The sequence below is a fragment of the Meriones unguiculatus genome, chromosome 2 (genome assembly GCF_030254825.1).
Source record: "Meriones unguiculatus strain TT.TT164.6M chromosome 2, Bangor_MerUng_6.1, whole genome shotgun sequence".
NCBI lineage: Eukaryota > Metazoa > Chordata > Mammalia > Rodentia > Muridae > Meriones > Meriones unguiculatus.
Genome location: NC_083350.1, coordinates 138,098,366 through 138,119,101, shown reverse-complemented (window position 1 = coordinate 138,119,101; position 20,736 = coordinate 138,098,366). Strand labels below are relative to the sequence as shown.

Genomic DNA, 20,736 nt, shown 5'->3' with positions numbered 1-20,736 from the left:
GTGATTTTTAAAACATTTTGAGGCTGAAAATGGATGTTCTGTAATCACACGAGTAGTTTTAAGTGAGAGCATGTTTCTGTCTTTTCTACAAAGGATCCGTAAACATGTAAGACTAGAGTCACTTACTCATCTCCACTGGGAATGGAAGAGAGCAGCAGCTCAGGCAAGTCAGCTTAAATAGCAGGGGGAGCTCCTGTTTCCCTCCTCTCTCTTCTGGAGTCTTCTGAGTAAAAGCTTAAATTACTACGAAAATTTAACAGCAAGACAGTTTTGTTTCTGACTTTTTTTTTTTTAATAACCGAAAATTTAAATGTAAAGGCACACAATAAAGCTTTATGCATTTATTAAAATATACACATTTTGGTAAATTTATAACTTTCCCTTAGTATTTTGATGAATCAAAATATTGTCAACACCACGGTCATTTGAAAATAAAACACACTTATAGTACATCTGCATACCATCTCGTTCTTCATGGTACATTACAACACCCCATTGTACAGTGCACCAATGGGAATTAAAAAAAAAAAACCACAAAACAAACACGCGTTAACAATACAGCATTTCCATACAGAAAAAGAAAGTAGCAGAGGACACACCAGAAATTACCATCTGCAAGTGCAAGCTGTACTTTTTAAGGACCAAACAAAACCAAAACGAGTTCATGGAATTTACAGGTTGCATTTGTAACTTTGGGATGTGAATTGAATGGTTGTGTTACTTTTCCACAGTGAGAAAAACTAGGATGTGGGGTCCTGGTGGTTGTGACTACGTGGAAGGAGGGTATCAGCCGCTCTCTCAGAAGCCTGCAGCTCCTTCTCTCAGCCCGGATAGATGAGGTATTTAGGTGCTTTTATAACATTAACAGTGTCTCTGCTTTGGAGAGTGGGCGCTTACGATTTCCAGTGTAAATTTATGACTGTGAACAAGACCACTGCCGTGTGCATCAGCCATTGCCATGGGTGCTCAGTCTGTGTCCACAGACCGGGACATCATCCCAGCCCCAGAATGAACACAGCCCTTTAGAGTCTACACTTAAGACAAAGTCCTCATGGCCCAGTTTCCTCGAGCCAGTACCACCAGTGTTAACATCAGGAAAGCTGAACAGAAACGAGAGAGCAGAGGAAGATCGCAACGTAAAATCCAGGCCACCCGTTCCCTAAGTTCTAACAGACTGCTGTTTTTCTTCCTTAGGGGAACCTACATGCACTAAATGTTCTTAAGGAGTGAGAGATCAGAGCCACCTGTGGTCAGGAGACTTCCAACCTAGGTGTCTCTACGGAAGTCTCTGTTGGGCTGTGTGATTCCATGCACGCAGAGTGCTGCTGAGTGATTTCAACACGATTCTAGCTGATATGGCAGAATATGTCTGCATTTCTGATGGGCTTCCACTGATCCTTTTGGGGCTTTCAGCCCTAAACAGGAAAAAAAGGACATCCCATTCTTCTTCAAAGAAGTATTTTTATTTAAAAATAAAATTATGTGTATGTGGCTGTGTGTGAGCATGTGCCCGGGTTCAGTGCTGGAGAAGGACAGGAGAGAGTGTTGGGCCTGGAGCTGGAGTTACAGGTGGCTGTGAGCTGTCATGTGAATGCTGGGAACCAAACTCAGGTCCTCTGGAAGACCGCCAAGTACTTACACCAGTGAGCCATTTTGCCAGCTTCACGCTCTATATTTCTGGGGGCAGTAATTTTGGCAAAAGGCATGTGCCTACGTGTTTCAGAATGATTCGTGAGCTGCTGAAGAAGAGTGAGAGGCGCGGTGCGATTGGGAAAGCATTTCCGAAAGGAACTTGCTTTTGAGGAAACAGAAAGCAAAAGCAAACGAGATGGTCTCTGCTCTAAAGTCTTAGAGAAAGGGAAGCAGGATGTGGGACTGGCAGGCACTTTTTACTGCCTGTCAGCATTCTAACTAAAAATGCAGCTCTGGGAGTGGTGTCTGTAGTTGGGATGCTGTTTCTAGCCTGAACTAATGTTAACGAAACTGTGGCCCCTTTCATGGTCAGGCCACTGCTGATTAACTGCTGGCTAGAGAGTCTCCAAAGGGCTTCTCTGTGGATAAACAAATAACCGGCATTAAAGAAGTACCGGGGAATGGGGCTGCAGCGGCTTCGGAAAAACGCTTTGGAAACACCTGTCTTCACAGGTCTTTTTGAAACAGGTGTGAGAGTGGAGGGAAGTCCCAGAACCCTGGCAGGGTACCTTTTCCTCCCTCTCCCTCTCCTCGGTCCTCTCCATAGGAAATAGAAGGCGCTCTCTGGCCCACTCCCTGTGTGGAGGCTGGAGGCCAAGAGTGGACCACGCCCCCCAGGAACTGATCCAGCTCTGGCTTCAGCTTGTTTCCTGACTTTTGACTTTATAGCACAGAACATTTTAACATGAGACGTAAAGTTAGGCAAACCCATGGTAAAAACAGTGGCAAACAGGACCTTGATTTCTCCTACTATCTAAGACAGATGGAAATTCTATTTATGATTCTATATATTTAGAAGAGGGACTCTCTGGTAATGTGGTTTCCAACAATCCTGATTTAAAGGGTGTTAAATTTCTCAAGCCTTCCCAGCAGTGTAGACATTTCTCTGAGTCTTATTTACTAATAACGACTGAATTTTAGCATGATGACCAGTACTGAGGCACAGGATTTCCTCTTACTAAGAGGCAGACCGGATTCTTTGCGTAATTCCAACACTCAGCTTCTCCCTCTAGTTTAGAGCAGCCTCATCCTCAACCCGAGTCAAACCAGGAGGGGAAATCTTACTATCTAGATTAGAGGATATAAGCCGTTGTTAGATTTGGTCATGGAAAGGAATTACTAAAAACTGTACGAAGTTTTTTCATTACCATGTTAAATGAACTCTGAATTTGTACGTGACCTGTTCGCTTTTCGCCTGGGCAATGATGCCAGCGCCCAGTTTTTCTCAACTCCAACCTTGCCTGAGTCACTCCCCAGGCACTCCCCACCCACGGAGAACTTGTGGGCTTGTCATTGGAGTCCTGGCACTATTCTTACTGTGTCACATGTGACTCACACGTAAATTATAGCTCCAGTCAAACCAGCTCCTTCCTTCTCCTGGAGGAAGGCAAAGAACGGAGTACTCAAGGGCAGCGCTCAGTCAGTCTGCGTCTTCGGAGTCCAGTTCCATGTCTACCTCGTTAAGACTCTGCTACTTTCACAGGCTGCAGGTGGACACTGTTTTCTCTGATTTTTGTGTGGAGGGCCTTTCCACATTTGAACCCGAAAAGCGTGTTTTCATCTTCATCTCGTCTGCCATCTTGAATACTGTTTTAAATATATTCAATTTCTTCAAAGAATTTTGTTTAGGATTACTGCATGGTGTGTGTGTGTGTGTGTGTGTGTGTGTCTGTGTGCATTAACATACGTTCCAGAACACCCATGTGGAGGTCAGAGAACAATTGTGGGAGTCCCTTCTGTCCTTCATATTTGTGCAGGCTCCAAGGATCAGACTGAAGCTAGGAAGCCTTTGACCCTCCGAGCTGCCTGGCCGGCCCTATAGACCTAATTTCTTAAGAGCCAAGCCTTTCAGTTATGGCATCAGAATATGCCATAACACACAATGGGCACTCTAGGACTAACTGCTAAATAGTTTATTTCCTTCCATTTCATTCATGTGCTCAGTTTTTCCATGTAACCAATCATAAGATATTTCTTTTTTTCCCTGTCTTTCAAGATGGGATTTTTCTGTGTAGCTCTACCTGTCCTAGAACTTGCTCTAAAAACCAGGCTGGCCTTGACCTCAGAGATCTGCCTGCCCTCTGCCTCCAAGTGCTGGGACTAGAGGTGTGTGCCACCACGGCCTGACAGATATTTCTTGATAGCTGTGTAATGTAGGTTTGAAGCTTCTCTGTGGACTTACGTGGTCTGTGCTTTTTAAACACGCTGCCCTCATGGGGCTGGGGTGGGGAGAAGGCTTATTTTTAATCACATAGCAGTAATGGTTATCATTCAATATTGACAAGTCTGTTATTTTCTAAGACACCCTGCACTGGAGAACTTAGCAAAGCCTTGAGAGCTCTGCACGTGTGCACCACACACACTCTGCCTTCGTGCCTCCCTTTCTTCCTCTGTTTTGACTGTGCTCTTCCCTTTTGTTTCGGAGCTCAGGTGTTTGAGTAGCTGCCTCCACTCTTTCTGAAACGTTGCAGCATATTGGTAAATAAGTAGAATAGAAAAAACATTAAATAATTGGCTCCACACACACTGAAGCCCCCCACCAAGAAGAGCTTTCCTAAGATAAATATTTATAAAACGATCTTATTTTAATGCAGTCTCACAAATACAGTGCTCAGCTATGTTAGGAAAACCCTAACATTTTCATTTGAGTGGTTGATGGTATTGGAAAACTGCCTTGTGAAACCTGGAACTCTTTCATAGGAGCTAAGAAACATGATAAAAACATGCTTATGTACCTGAGAAAACTTTCCAAATCACATTTTTTTAGAAGAACAAGATAGCTAAGAAGATGACCCAAACAATTTTAGAAAGTGAAGAGAGCAAAGCTTAAACACATCCAAAGCTACTAATTGAGAAAAACAGCTTCTGAAATGAGACTAATTCACGGCTTGTCACAGAATCAACACCAGCAGCATTCATAAAGTCCGTAAAGCGCTCTTTCTTCTACAGAAACCGCACACACCTGCCACCAGACCATTGCTACTAATCACCACCAGTAACAGGAAACTTTCCACCCACATTACGAATTGTCACTTTGTATCCGTATTTCCTAAACATATCTAAGGAAGAGAACCTCACTCCGTCTAACAAATGCGGCTCCAGCTGAAAGGATGCTATTGAACCAGGCAGACTTCTTGCATCCTAAGCCACTTTAAAACTTAAGTTTTAACAAACACGACTCATAAATATTTTACAGGGAATTCTCCAGGGTGGATTGTTACAGGCCAGGCACTACACCGTGATGGTTAAGTTTAGGCAAGAGGAAACACAGTTTTGTCAGACATCACATAAAAATGATACAATGAGTGCTGGAAGCCAGGGTTCTACATAAGCAATAAGGACAAGATCTAAAAATGTAATTATTTGGATGCCACAGCATACACTGGCTAGGAGCACGGAATGCGATTGGTTGAAAAGCATTGTCTCAAACAATAGTTCCAGCGGATCTTTATCTGTTATGCTGAAGCCTCTTGCATTGGTCATGGGGCGCCAATGCTCCAAGGGCGGAAGTTTCGGGTCTCCTCGTGCCCACCACTTAGCCATTGGTATGGTTCAGTGAGCTCGCTCCCTGGGAAGCATACCTTCTCTCTGTCATTCTAGTACATGCCAAGTAAGCATGAGCTTCAGACTTACAGAAAGAAAAGACGTGAATGTAAGTTGGTACTCAGGAGAATTCTTTTTTTGGCTGATGGTGAATTGAGGAAAAAAGAGGGCAGGAAGTTTCCTTGTTTTGCCCTACTTCTAGGAAATTCTCACAGAAACCTTCGTATGAGGAAAACTGTCATCACATGCATGTCTACACATGCCACTGAAGCTATGGAATGAGCGGCTCCCAGGGGAGGGAGATACAACTCACATGTTCCTGTTTCAAATTCATCTATCCTGTTTTGGAGCAAATTCTTTTAAGAATCCCTTTGGTGGCCTATACTTAAACCTCACCAGGTAGTATTTCTCTGGGCCTCAGGATTTGGGAAATAACAGGAAAAGTACTATAAAGGGAGCTATTCCAGAGGAGTGAGGACCAGGGGGGAATGGGCTCTCTCTCAGCTTGATGGCCTAAGTGCCCGGCCTTTCACAGCTCGGTTTTCAAAGCAGCACTAGTTGCCTAACTTAAAAAAAAAAAAATCCTGCAGATTTGATAATTTTAGAAATATGAAGTAGGATTTGCAATGTGATCTCAGTGGCTGGGTTACCTCTTCTTGCAAAGATTTTTATCTGATTATAAAACAAATAGCCTGCTTCTTCCAGGCATATCAGAGGCATGGAATCACACTGCTCTTTCACCATATCAGCAGGAGCTTAGAGGCTGGTATAAGGGAATGCATGACAGACAGTTCCTTTCTGCCAATGCCTTTCTGACCTCTGCAAGAGATGGCTAGTTAAGCCTTTATTTGTTATTTTTTTCTTGAGCTTTGATGTGCCTCTTACTATACTATCGTATCTGCATGGTTGCTTTATGGGGGATATGGTCTCAGAGTCCCCTGTCTTTTCTGGATCCTAAAATTAGAGTTTGGAAACGGTAAGAACTTTGGTGAGTTTAGGAGGAGGCCCGGTTTCCTCCGCGGTTAGTTTTCCGGGAGGTGAGATGTAAGGACACACAGTCTGACCTACTGACCTCGGGGCAGATGGACAGCTGCCTTGCACCCACAACCACCTTTGCGGCTTCCCTTGGAGGGCCTGTAGTCTCAGCAGAGTTGGAGGAAGCTTCCTCCCGTCTAAGTCAGACGCACAAAGAGCCATCCAGCAAAGCAAACATTTGCTGCCAAAGGCTGGGCTGGGGCGTCTCGCTAACATAGAATTTCATATAGTCTCTTGATTGTGATTTTTTTTTTTTTTTTTTAAGAGGGCCGGTTAAAGGGCCCTGGGTAAAACCCTTCAACAGAATTCCCCTGAACAGCAAAAATAGCAAATGACAGGTTATGCCTGGGGATGGACCTTGGGGAAGGCTGGGTTTGTGAAATGAGAGTCGGAAGAAGTTTCCACCGTCTAGCACACAGGCTGATTTACTGAGAAACCACCCTTTCTAGGCTCCCTTGTTTAGCCTTACTCCGGAGAGCAATCTAACTCATCATTTGCAATCAGGGCCTCTGAGTTCTGTTTGTGTTTGCTTTTACTTTTTGCTTTGCTACTCGTCCGGCTGTTTGCCTTCGCATCTGACATCTGTTGGTAATAGAAGCCTTTGTCCTCAGCTGGCCCACCCCAGTCCTCCTGGCTCTCGCCCTCGGTGGCGTAGGAGAACCCTTCCTCCACGGAAAAGGGGTCGTCCACATCATAGCGCTGGTACGTGCTTTGGTGCAGGGCCTGTTCCCGGGCGCTGATTTCCAAGGTGCTGTTCCAGATGCCGTACCCAAAATAAATGAGCATACCTGTTAGGAGGGGAAAGCACAAACAAATAAGCAGTTGCTTTAGGGTCCCTGGGGCCACTGGGGGAGGATCTCACTTGACTGGGGCTGGGCTGATGTACACTCTTAGATCTATCGGGTGTTTACAAGACTTGAATTAAATGCCCTTTCCAGCCCCAGAGTCTCCATAAAGAGCCCCTTATGGTGGTCCTAAGCTAATAATCAAAGCTCTAGGGAGGGAGTGGAGTCAAGCAGATCCCTGGGGTTCACTGGCCAGCCACCCTGGTCCCAGTGAAAGACCCGGTCTCACATCTAAGGTAAGTGGCTCCTGAGAACAGCCGCCCGAGGTTGACCTCTGGCTGCACACATACTCGGTACAAACGCCCACCCCTCACCAACAGGCACAGCCTCCACGTCCACCCACAGGCCCACAGGCCCGGCAGATCTGAGTGTGGAGGGCTTCTCTGTCACCCTAGCCTCTGCGGAGGCTGAGGGAGGAGGACAGGAGTTCAAGGCCAGAGTGGTAAGATCCTGCCTCAGAAAACCAGAACAAAGCACCAGCAAACCCAGAATAAGCTGAGGAGAACTTGCACAAAGCAGCCCCCCTTTACAGCTTCTGCTAAGCTTTTTGAGGCCGTGCCCTCAAACTCCTCGGGAGTCAGGTTTTAGCTGGAGGTGAGAGCTAGCTGTCTCTTTGGACAGCATCTGGCCCTTTCAGTCACCTTCGCCCCTATCTTCCTCCTATCATTACTCTCACAGCGCTAATGCCTGAAATTTGTATCTTCTGCCCTGTTTAGTACTTACAGATCGGTGATACAGTCCTGTGGGGTTAGACTGGCCCCCATTGGCTCATAGATAGTTTTTTTTTTTTTTTTTGGAGGTGTGGCCTTATTGGAGGAAGTGTGCCACTGGGTGTGGGCTTGAGGTTTCAAAAGATCAAGCCAGGCCCGGTGACTCGCTCTTCATGCTGCCTTTGGGTCCAGATGTGTGATTGTTTACTATTGATTCACGAGCTGTAGCCAGTGAATGGATTGGCTGGTCAGGGATTTGCAAAGAGAATAGCTGGAAAATTGGTGAGAAGTATGTGGCTAGATCTCCTGTGCAAATGGGCGAAGGGTGTAAAAATACTTTTGTCCCACGTGAATGCTCATCTACATGTGACTTCAGATGAGGTGGTTCAATGATGGAGAAGAGAAGAAGCCCCGTTCTGTGGACAGTCGGCCTCTTTCCCCAGCCATCCCTGTCCTCGCTCAGTGAGTCTGTAAACAAAGTGGCCAGGGCGACAGAGAGGCGGGTTATAGGCATGGGCTTGAAAACATGGACCTCCACCCACCGAAGCTGACCTGGCTGCTGGGCGCCAAATCTGCCAACAGCGGAGCCCAACACTGAGCCCCAGGAGTGACACCACTCTCCAGGAAGACCAGCCACAAGCTGGTGGCTGATGACACTGGAACACTTCCTCCATGGAAAGGACAGCACTTTGTGCTTCCTGTAGTAGATGCATATCTAGTCATGGATTTACGTTTCCTGCGAGCAATGCTTCTGCCAAACCCACCGCAAGTCCTAACCTTCCCGGGACATTTTATTGTCCCGGCTTCCATGTAAGGCCCTGGCACGTGTTTCACCTCTTAGTAACACACAGATATTATTCTGATTTATCTTGGCTGCCTCACACTCACCAATGGAATGATCTTTCCTGACCCCGAAGCTGCTTCTTTCTTCAGTGTGGAATTCCAGACTGCCTGGTGGTGCAGGCCACCGGCACTGGGAGGCTCTAGTTTATAGTCCTGACTGAAAACCGGCCCTTAATGTTTGTTAAAGGAATGAACCAGAGTTCCTGCTGACCACGAGTCCCGAGTACTGTCTCCGCACTGACTCTATTCCCACCAAAGGAAACTCATCTCCCTGGCAAAGCACAGCGTGCGCATGGCTGTTTCTTTTCCTATACTTATGAACGGCACACCAGCCTCCTTTTTCAATCTGAAAAGCCCTTGACATTCAGGGTCTGGAAAAGCAAGAGTTACAGTGTCACCATGTGTAGGGCGCTATTATAAGAATGTAGATCTGGGTTTAAATCCAGTCCCCATCACTCTCAGAAAGCTGACCTTGGACCTGTGATTTACCCTGTCGGCCTTCTGTTCTGCACACTGTGGGGAGCAGGGGTTGCTCAATGGGCAAGAGTGCCCATGGCCATGCTGAGCTAGGATGGTGGTGGGGCAGCGACAGAAGGCTTGCTTGGGTTTTCTGCTAACTCTGTCTTGGAGCTCAGTCAGAGCACCTGTCTCATGGGGGGAAGTGACGGAGCAGGACGCTAGGTATCCTCTGCTGGCCCCTGAACGCTCTTGCAGAGAGGCGAACACTTGAGTACATATGTGTGCATGCATTACACACACATTCAGTGCACTTAACACACATAGAGTACACACAGGAGAAATCAAACAAACCAACCCCTCTCCCTGAGAGTCAAAATGATCACTGAGCAACTTGGGGATAAAATGAGGCCAAGGCTTGGCCACTGAGGGCCAACGTCCCTGGTCAGTGCCATCAGCCCCATTGTCTCTGCTGACCCTGGGCCACCTGCTCAGCTGTTTGCTCAGAAGGCAAGCCTGGCCGGCTTTCCTGCTCTGGCCCTTGAGAACTGTGCCTCCCCCTTGAATCTGAAGTGTGTCTCTTTAAGCTTGAATCTTTCCTCCTTTATCTCAAATGACTTTCACCCCGTGCCTTCTAGCCCCCGCCACTCAGTGAAACTAACTTTGCAGGAGCCAAAGTAAGCAGAGATTTATGGTCCTAATTGGTGATAAAGCCTGGAGTTAATAGGTCGCATATGTAGATATTTGGGCTCAGATAGCAGCCTGATCTTTTTGAGTGGGGCTGGGAGGCTGGGGGGGGCGTAGGGAGGGCATTGGGGGGATCTTTACTTTTTTATTGTCTGGGGGTGGAGGTTGCTATGCAGGACAGTTATTACTGTAAAAGGGCCAGTGTGTGCATGCTTAGGAAGGCCTCTGTAGCAGGCCTGGGAATCGAGAAAGATTGCAAGTGACGGGGGGTGGGGGGGATCTGCAGCACATCTCTTTTGCTTAATGTTTCATCATTGCCCTTTTCTCCCAGACATCCAGGCAGGTGACCAGTGTTGCCTCTTACTCCTGTTACCTTAGTAACCCCCCTCCCTTTTTTTCTTTTTTACTACCTTCTCTGACCTGATTGATAGGTGGTTCATTTCCTTACTGAATTAAACACTTTTCTGTTTCCCTACTGCCGCTTCTCTGCCCCTGTGTGTATCAATAGGACCCAGTCAAGGGGTGACAAGTTTTCCTACACACTTTCCTTTCTCCCAGAGCAGGCGTGGGAGTGTCAGGGACACTCCTGTTACGGGACTTGATGTAACTGCTTTAACATCACAGATGATGGAGCCGGAGAAGACTCTACAGGTGAACAGTGTCTCCAATGTCATCATTTTACAGGAAAAGCAGAAGCTGTGGAATATTACATTCCACACTTGGCTCTGAAAGGGGCCAAACCAGCCTTCTCCAAGGGTTTGGTCTTTTGCACATCCAATCCTTCACATTTCTCCCTCTAAGCTGACTTACGGAGATACTTATTGCAGTAAACATTCAGTGTGTGCTGGGTCTATGTGTGCTCTTTGGGAGTGCCAGGCCTGGACAGAGCATGAGCGTGGCTGGACTTTGTAATACATACCTGCCATGGATCTGTTAATGGGTCTTTTCACATTTGCCCCTCAAAGGCTTGCTATTCTTCACCAGTATACATTTCAGATATGTGTGTTGTGATGGCAGTGTAGTCAAGTAGCCTGCTTGGACAGAACCATCTTTTAGCAGCATTTTATAGTCCGTCTGCTTTTTTTTTTTTTTGTCCTGGTCCTTGAGTCTCTCTCTCTCTCTCTCTCTATCTCTCTCTCTCTCTCTCACACACACACACACACACACACACACAAAGACTGGTGTGAAGTAGAGAAGGTGAGAGAAGGAAAAAAGTGGACAAAGCCACAGAGGGAACAAGTGAAGAGGGAGAGGGAGGGAGAGAGAGAGAGCGAGCAGGACCGACCATCTGTCACATGAACAAGGGCTTTGTGTGGAGGAGTAAACAGCGGGCTGAAGGCCTGCTGTGTGGAAACAGGGCTTTGTGTTTCTCTTTTCAGCTGCCTTACAGATTGATGGAGAAGGTAGTCTCCGCGCCCTCAGGAATTCTGGGAATCCTGAGTCATCTAAACTAACTCCCCTTCACACAGCATTATGTCCTGGTCCTCTGGTCATGGCCAGTTATAGTGCGCATCTCTCTCCAGGAACTGAAAATGCTGTCTATGTACTGGTGTGTGTGTGTGTGTGTGTGTGTGTGTGTGTGTGTATGTGTGTGTGTGTTGTGAAAGAGAAAAGGAAGCGAGACAGAGCCACAGACACACAGACAGACTGTGCTTATTTTTTCCCAGTTTCCCAGTAAACTGGGAAAAAATAAGGCCTTAGGGACTGGAGAGATGGGTAAGTTGGTAAAGCGTTTGATGCACAGACATGAAGCCCTAATTTGGATCCTTCGGATTCATGTAAAAAGCCGTCCAAGTGGTACACATTTGTCACCCCAGTGCCCAGACCGGTGGAGGCAGCCTGGGATTTGCTGGCCAGCCAGGTTGGCCAAACCAGTGAGCTCTGGGCTCAGTGAGAGTCTGTATCAAATAAATACACAATACAAGGTAGAGATTGATCAAGGAAGACACTGCATGTCAACCTCTGGTGTCCACATACACTCCTCATGTGTATACAGAGACACACAGACACACATACACACAGACACAGATACACACACACACACACACACAGACACACACAGACACACACAGACACCCAGACACACAGAGACACACACACACACACACACATTCACATGGGCTTGTGAGTTTGACTGTCCATAGCAACTGTTCCAGGTTTCTCCTTGCCCTGGCTCAGGGGGTTTTGACTTCTCTTACTGCTTCCATTTACCAGGAGAAATGAGGGAACACAGGTGAGGCAGACATCAGTGGGAGGCAGGTTTGCATTCTTGAACATCTTTTTTTTTTTTTTTTTTGTGGTAGTGGAGGTTGAATCTGGACTTTGAACATACTAGGCAAGTGCTCTATTCTGAGCCACGTGCCTAGAGATTTTGAGCCCTGGTGTTCTGAAGTATTTTAAAAAATATACAGAAGTGTAAAGCATAGCTCTATATTTCTTCAGCTCTTGCACCTGACACCCCTGCCCCCCCCCCAGATTACATTGGAACAAATCCATCCTTCTCTAGGTAGTTTGTAAATATTTCAATATGCATCATTAAAATAGAAATATTTTAAAACATTAGCTGTTATACAGTAATATTAAAAATTCATCTTTCTATATATGCAGGGCAAAAATTCTCCATCATACGAGACCACTCGCTTATTCTAATGACACCATCCTTGTTTTAAGTAGTTTGGGGGCATTTTTGCTTAGGACTGTCACCAGGCTGGTATGATGCTCTTTTGTAAAAATTTGTAGATGGCAACGCATTTTCCTCTGAGGGTCAATTTGGTTATTGGCATAATCCAGAAGTGGAGCCAAGCTTAAATCTAAAGTGGCTGTACAAAATGGAGAAAACCTTTGTTGACTATACGTCAGACAGTGGCTTAGCATCAGGATCTATAAAGAATTACAAAATATATACCCAAACCACCAAATAATTCAGTCGATAAATGTACTAATGAACTGACTAGACAGTTTTCAAAAGAAGAAACACAAATAGTCAAGCATCACTTGAAAACATCTTCAAGGTCGTTATCCATCCTGGAAACACAAACTTAAAGCTGCTTTGAGGTTTCCATCTCATCCCAGTCAGAATGACCATCATGAAGAAAACAGATGACAGCAAGTGCTGGTGAGGTGTGGGGAGAGGAGCGTCCTTACTGCTGGTAGAAATGCAAATGTGTGTGGCTGTTATGGAAGTCAGCATGGAGGTTCCTCAGAAAACTGAAAATGGAGTTAGCATATGACCTGGCTACATCAGTGCCGGGTATACCAAAAGGGTGCCAAGTCTGTACACCACAGGCCGTCCATGAGAATCTGTGTTCATAGCTGTACTGACCACAATAGTCAGGAAATGGACCACCAAGAGAGGCCCACCCAGAAATGAGTGGATAAAGAAATGGGTACACATAGATATTTTTTATGAGGCAGTAAAAAAAAAAAAAAAATGAAATCACGACACTTGTAAGAAACTGGATACAACTGGAAATTAGTGTGTTAAATGAATACGCCAATTCAGAAAGATGTTTTCTCTCAATACATATATGTGTGTGTGTGTGTGTGTGTGTGTGTGTGTGTGTGCATTTGGAATAAGGTTGCTAGTTAATGAACATGACACTATTTTCCTTGAGTATTTGATTCTGCTGCTTCTGATACACTTATTGATTTCCATTTACATGTATTGTCTCTGCCATCAATTACCTGGTGGCAGGTGTGACAGAGGGTCAGAAGGGAGACAGTGCTTATGTGGTAATGGGGTCCTGGAGGCTGCTGCCAAGATGGAGATGTTTTCTCAGTTGATGGGTCCTGGTGGGGTGTCTGGTGTGTCTAGGGCAGGCAGGAGTTGGCAGTGAGCATGGGGGGCCTATTGGCATCTCAACAACAGGTGCCAGGTGAATACCAGTCCCTAGCCAGGAAATGGCCATGCATCCTTCAGCAGGATCAATGGGGGGAAATATCCAAGGAGAAGCTTTGGCTTCTTTTCCATCTGGAGTTCCCTGGTGGAGAATGTACATGGGGAAGGTTCAGGCTACACAAGATGAAGACTCATGCCTACAGCAAGTGAATGGGCTTTCTTTATATGATAAGGTACTTTGTGATCTTAAAGCTCTTCACAAATATGCATTGTGCCAGATACCAGCCTAGGGAAGTCAAGAGCTACACAACAAAAGAGCCATTGAAACAGCCCTGGCATTCACTGCTCTTGATGGAAGATGAGGGCGTTTTCTGTCCCACCGGGGAGTCTCCAGGAAAGACTGTTGAACTTGCCTTCAGATGGCCAAGCACCAGCTAACTAAACACTTACCCATTCATGAGGATACACTCTGGGCCAGCTTAGCCCTAGACTCCAAAGCTTTGAGTGAAAGGCTGGGTGAGGTGGGGAGATACCCTATGCCCTATGCAGGGAAAGCTGGAAGGAAACTCAACCCTGAAAAGAGCGGGGGTACTGAACAGTAACAGCAGCCTGCCAACTCCACAGGCACAAACTCGGCTCGAACTCTGGGCCTCTGATCCCTAGAGTCCCAAGGGAGCTCCTTGTCCTCTGCAAGCGGCTCTGTGCTTGAGCTGAAAGGAGCTGGGTCAGCTGACCCCAGGCTGGGTGGAGCAGCCTCTTCCTGGGGTGCATTTTTCCAACAGGAAGCCCTGCCTGTAGCAGATAGCTAGGGCTCGCTGTTATGCCCAAAGGGCCTTTTATTTTGACTACTCTGGGATCAGGTTTCCAAAACAGACATTTGCCAGTGGAGGAATGGAGACTGGATGGTAATGAGAAGGTGTCTGCCCCACCCACCCAGACCCCACCAACTCTTGCCATTCCTGGTTGTGTTTTTACATCCCACCATGAACCCTGTGATTGTAATAACAGTGAGGTTTGTTTAATGTGGTGTGACCAGGAAGAGCAGGCTGGGTGGGAGGGGCTCCGTCCCTGGCTTTGCAGTTGGTCTAATGTGAAGTCACATGACTGCCTGTGAGGTGCAGCTGGGGACCCTGTCTTCATTGGAGCCACGAGATGGCTGTGAACAGCTGATGCAGTGAGAAAGAAATCCAACGTAGGAACCCCACATCACACAGGCTTAAGAAAAGCGTGTCCATTGCCCATTGAAGACGTGTGAAAGACTGCTCACAGCAACCTGATTTATCAGGACCAAATGGAAACAACTCACATGGTGACCGAATGGAGGCTGCTCGGATGTGTGGTGACACTGTGGAAGGCTAGCCAGCACCCACTATATGACAACTACAAGCCACAGTGTGGGTGGATTTCACCCAGTGCTCAAGTGCTCAGGCCAAGTGCTCAGGGGTGGCGGCTTGGAGTTCCGTGAGCACCACACACACTGGCTCCAGGGCCTTTCACCTCTTCTTCCACAGTTTTCTCTCCCTTCAGAGCCCCTTGATTCCCTTGCCCTTTGTCGCCCATGCCTGCCTGTGTCCAGAGCACTGCCCTCTCTGCCTGTGGGCACAGGGCCAGGGGCCAGCTTCATCTCCATATTTTCTCCTTCTTGGCATCACGCCATCGCTGCTGCCTTCCTTGTGAGGCATTGTGACTTGTTTTTCACCCTCCTGACATGGCTGACGCTGAAAGCTGATTGTTTTCTCCTCTGCCACAAGGACATATTATCAAGAGGTTGGATAGCCCAGCGCCTTCCCTTCCACCTCTCTTCCTCACAATGGCCGCTTCCTATTACTTTCCAATAGTATTGAAATGGCAGCTCACAGAGACCAGAACTGGGATGTTTGCCTTTTGAGGCCCGGGGACAAGGATCAGTTGGAAGAATGGTTGCCTAAAATGCACAAAGCCCTAGGTTTGATCACTAGCTCTGCAGAGTCCAAATGTGGGGGCCCATCGTGCTTGTGATCTTAGCACCAAGGAGGCAGGGAAAGGAGGGTCAAGAGTTCAAGGTTATTCTGGTGTCTCATAGAGAATTTGAGGCCAGTCTTGGAATACAAAAGACCATATCTCAACAAGCAATCAAGCAAACAAACAGAAGGAAGGAAGACAATAATATGTGTTTCCTGGCATAAAACTCATGAAATCCACTGTCCCAACTCCCTACTCCTGTCTGTCTGTTCTCTGAATCTAAGGACAAAACATCATCTTCCTCAGAGGGACTGAACGAATTTTAGATGAAAACAGGGTGCTCTCTCAGAAAAGGTGCCAGTGAGCTAGGCTACCTGATTGTTCTTTATATGAGTCTTTGGGGCACAAAAGGTCTGAAGGAGACTTGCCATGTCCTCATCCTGGTACCTTCATAGTTTCTGACACCGTGTTTGAGCCCTGGAGCTGCTCTCCCAGCTTGCTTCCGCTCAGAGGAAAGTCACTGAACCTGGCTTTGGGCTCACTTTGCTGGGATTAAGGAACATTTATTGCTTGGATCATTCCTCTTGTCTGAAGGGAAGGAAGCGTGTGCTGGGAAATCTTGCTGGAGCTTTCTGAGTTATGCTCTTTTGAAGGTCAAAGCTGAGCAAAACACTGTTACAGAAATCCCCTGATTAAGATTCATTTAGAGAGGGCTGGATAAAAGAATGGGCTTCAGAACATCATTAAATTATGACTCAGCTTTAACCATGGAAATTTTGTTAAGCAGCAGTTGATTTCATAAGAAGCTTCATTTAAAAATATCTCTACTGCTCTTCCTAGGAAAGTTACACTAGGCATAAGCTGAGGAAGCAGCTGATGCCTGGGAGCCTTGGGAATTCAGAGGAGGGATATTTATTGTAATTGTGTTAAGATCATTAAATATTTTTATAAGCCAATTGGGGACTATGGGATGGATATACTTATACATGAAACATTTTGTTTTTGAAAAAACAGATTTTGCTTTAATCTGTAAATTAAATTATCTTCCCTGCTTGATAATGCTTTCTCTCCATAATAATGGCTCTCAAATTTGAGCATACATTAGAATCGCCTAAATTGCATCCTGGGTAGTCTACCATGATATTAGCACTACTTGCTGGTTTGAGATGTCACTTTGAGAATATTGATTTAGGAGATTATAGATTACTAAAAACCTGGCTATCCACTAAAATTTTTTTTTGGCAGAGCTCTGTGCTTGACCACCCAAGTCAAGGGAATCAGAATGCTATGTTTGGAAAGCCTGCATTTAGAAATGTTTCAAAGGTAACCAGAGTGTTCTGACCCGTAGCCAAAGTTGACAGTCTTTGTTCTGGATGAAACTTAGTGACATGATTGCCTTCAAAAGTCATGATATGAAATCAGCTAGCAGCAGGTGCCCGGAAGTATTAGCAATCCCAAATGTGGTTGGTGGGCTGTGTACTGGCCACTCGGGTGCCTGTTGAGCACAGATGTTAGCCAACCCACTCTGTGGTTCGGCATCCTGCTAGGCCAGGGAGGATCAGCTTCTTGGGGGAGTTCTTAGTCTGTGCTGTCAGCAAGACTACAGAGGACACCCAGGGAGTTTTCCTCTGCCTGATAACAAGGAGGGCAGCCTGCATTGGGGACAGTTCACATTGTGCTCTGTTGTGTGATAGCCAGCCTGCCCACATTGGTGGGACAATGAGTCACTTCAGAGCTTTAAAAGGAACACAGGAGATAAGTATATTTTTTATTACTTTCTCTATCATTTTCTCATTTGTGCCCCAAACAGCCATCGGTTTGAAGATGACAGAACGATCTGTGTATTTACGGATGAATAACCCAAAGCTCGAAGAAGTTAGGTGAATTTCCTAAATTTTTAATTCATGACTGAAACCTAGCTCCGATCTGAACCTGGCACTGTTCAATGCCAGGAAAACCACAGATGTGATATAGACTCAGCTACACATTTGTGAGTCTCTGTGCAAAAGGAAAATATGGGCCTTCTTGCTCAGAAACTATTCAGAATTCAAAACAGCAGCATCAGCAGCAATAGCAGACCCTTAAACTGGGCCTGCGACCCTGCACATGGACGGTATGCCTTGGAATTCAGGCCCAGTGTCAGGTTTTAGCTCCACCAAAAATTCAGAGGGATGTGGTGGGGTGAGAACCTTGGAACTGAAGTGTGGGCATCCTGGGTTCAGGAAGCCACTCCCCCACTAACCTTGGTATTATCCGACTTTCTGGAGCTTTAAGTTAACTCCTCCATAAAATCGAGGGAGCAGAGGCCATGACAGGCCATACGTTTAGCTTAGTGGCCATGGTGGGGGAAACTCAGGGTTTGTTTATGGTGCTAGGGATCAAACCCAGATTCTTGTACTCACTAGGCAAACACTCTACCCCCAGGCCATGTCCTGGCCCTGATAAGGGACTCTGAATACACCCTTCTAGAGTTCTAGCCTCAGCTCTGCTAGATTTTGGCTGTATGTCCTTAACCAAGAGCTGCCGTTTCTTCATCTGTACAATGGAGATTGCCATGAAGCCTTAAAAAGTGAGGCAAATCCCTCAAGATAGCTTGTAAATAGTGCTATGTTTTTGTTACTTACTTCTGTGAGCCACAGGGTTTGCGTATAAGAATCAACGATCTTTTCTTTCCTCTGATTCATTTTTTTTTTTAAAATAATAACAACAAAAAAGATCTATAGCAGTGGTTCACAGAGCTTTAATACAGTCCTCATGTTGTGGTGACTCCCAACCACAAAATTATTTCATTGTGACTTCATAACTGTAACTTTGCTACTGTCACGGATCATAATATAAAAATATGATATGCTACCCCCAAAGGGGTTATGACCCACAGATTGAGATCCACAGATCTATAGTGTCTTCCCAAGCAAGAGCATTTGTGAAATCATAGGGTTCCCCTGTAGGGAGATCTTTTAAATGTGGAAGAGTAGAACTATAAACTATTCTAGAAAGCTCATGTAAATACTGTTAGTATTTTGGAACACAACCTGCTCCTGGGTTACCCAGCAAACTTATAATGTCATCATGTGTCGTTGGCCAGGTGGCCACACCTGGAAGGCGTGGTTATCTTGCCCCTTAAAAGGCCAACCCCGACACGTGGTCGCTATCTTACTCTTACACTCTATTACTCTCCTCTCTTACTCTCTCTCTCTCTCTCTCTCTCTCTCCCCCTTTCTCTCTCTCGGGGTGCCCCTTCCCTTTTTTCTCTCTCTCTTCATGTCCTGCTCCCCCCTCCCTCCATACCCTCCTAATAAACCTCTTGCAGAGAATATCGTTTGACCAGCCTCATGCTTTTTAATAACTAACATTGGTGCGTTTTACTTTCTCTCTCTCTCTTACTTTCCTCTTGCTCTCTCTCTCTCTCTCTCTCTCTCTCTCTCTCTCTCTCTCTCTCTCGGGGCGCCCCTCCTTCCCTTTCTTTCTCTCTCCCCACCATGCCCTGTTTCCCACTCCCTCCATACCCTCCTAATATACTTCCTGCACAGAATATAGGCTGATCAGCCTCATGCTTTTTTAATAACATTACATTGGTGCTGTGACCCAGGAAGGGCTTCCCTAGCTTTGCTAGGGTCCCTTTCGGACTCCTGTAATCTAATGGGACGGTTTCAACCGATTTTCTCTGTTCTATAACAAAAAACTTCACTGCTCTTTCTTGTGCACACGCCACTGCCGAGTGGCTGCCTTGCCGGGCGGCTGCCTGCCGGTTCCCACACGGCCTGCACATCCCTGCCTGCCCAGTGACCTACAGTGAGGCCCCACCCCGGCCAGTGCTCCCGAGTCTCGGAGACTCACACAATGCAAAAATCAACTTTGGAAAACTTGGTAAGGATTTCTAAAAAACCCAGCACAGCTGCAAAACTTTTAAATTTCCCGAGGGACCCCTGGCCGGCGCCATGTTGGTCCTGGGAGGAAGTGGGCATAACTATAGCTTAAGCATTGACTTAATGTGCCCAGTGCCATCTTTGGTTCGGGCAAACAGGCCCTGCTTCCCGTGCGCCCCCTGCCATCTTGCCATGCGCTCCCCCCTCCCCTACCAAGCTGCGTTCCACTCCCTACTATTGAGCCTGCTGCTGCCTGCTCCATCTTGCTATGCGCTTCCCCCCAACCCAAGCTGCTTTCTTTTACTTCTAGCCCCGTGCTTTCTTCTAGGAGGCTTTCTCCAAGCTTTAAAAAAAAAAAATCTTTTCTCCCTAATTTCTGTACACTTTACTCTTATATTTTAAATTCCTTATCTAATGGTTTATATAATATTCTCATTGGGTTTGCATTTATAAGTCTTAATCATAATTAACTGTTTATCTTATCTTTTAGACCAGGCCACAATAATGAGCCTCATTTCAAGTTGGTATGGATTTTTATAAAAATTCAAAGTTACACTTTACTATCTTATGATTCAACCCTGCTTCAAATAAATTTTATATAATAATAAAATTTCAAAATTACAAATATCTATTCAAATTAAGTTGGTTTATGTGTTGCTCAAATATAATTTTAAAATTGCTTTACACTGTTCTGCTCAGGGGTTCATTATTACATACAAATTGTTTACCAATATTCTAAATTAAGATCTATTAATTTAAAAAATATATATTTATATTAAAACTGGGTCAATTTACTGTATCTCTACTATCAAAAGGTTAATATATGCTTGGTCTTGTTCTCTTAAAATGATGTTATTAATCCATAGTATAGCCTTAGACTATTATAAGCTATAAACTTTTATATATTAAATCATACAAAAACTCTTGTGCTCTCACTTTAATAAATTATATTCATGACTTTTAAGATTCTAACTTAGCAAGGACAAAACCTAAAGTCCTAATATTTAATGGTTAACAAATGCACGTTAATAGTCATCTCATAAATACATATTTATAGTCCTACAGATGCAAACATGTTCTCACTGCAATTTTTAATGAACAGCTGAGGATGGGCCTTGAGTCACCATACAGGACTTGGTAAAAATAGTGAGCCATCCATCTGGCTCTAGACCTTAGCTGGGCTCTGAGACTGCTGGTGTTCCCGCAAAAAGGCGAGAGGTTTGCAGAGCCAAAAGTCCGTTCTGCCAGGTGACGTTTTCAAATGCAGCCAAATGGATGCT

The 20,736-nt window shown here is 45.7% G+C and overlaps 1 protein-coding gene across 1 annotated transcript in view; it reads right to left on the bottom strand.

Moving 5' to 3' along the window:
* Window positions 1-326: 326 nt before the first annotated feature.
* Window positions 327-20,736, bottom strand: part of Slc7a14 (solute carrier family 7 member 14) — a 119,501-nt gene continuing 99,091 nt past the window's right edge. Inside the window, exon 8 of the mRNA XM_021632002.2 lies at window positions 327-7,058. Coding sequence (XP_021487677.1) covers window positions 6,736-7,058 — 323 coding nt within the window. The 3' untranslated portion in view covers window positions 327-6,735. The remainder of the gene's footprint in view (window positions 7,059-20,736) is intronic.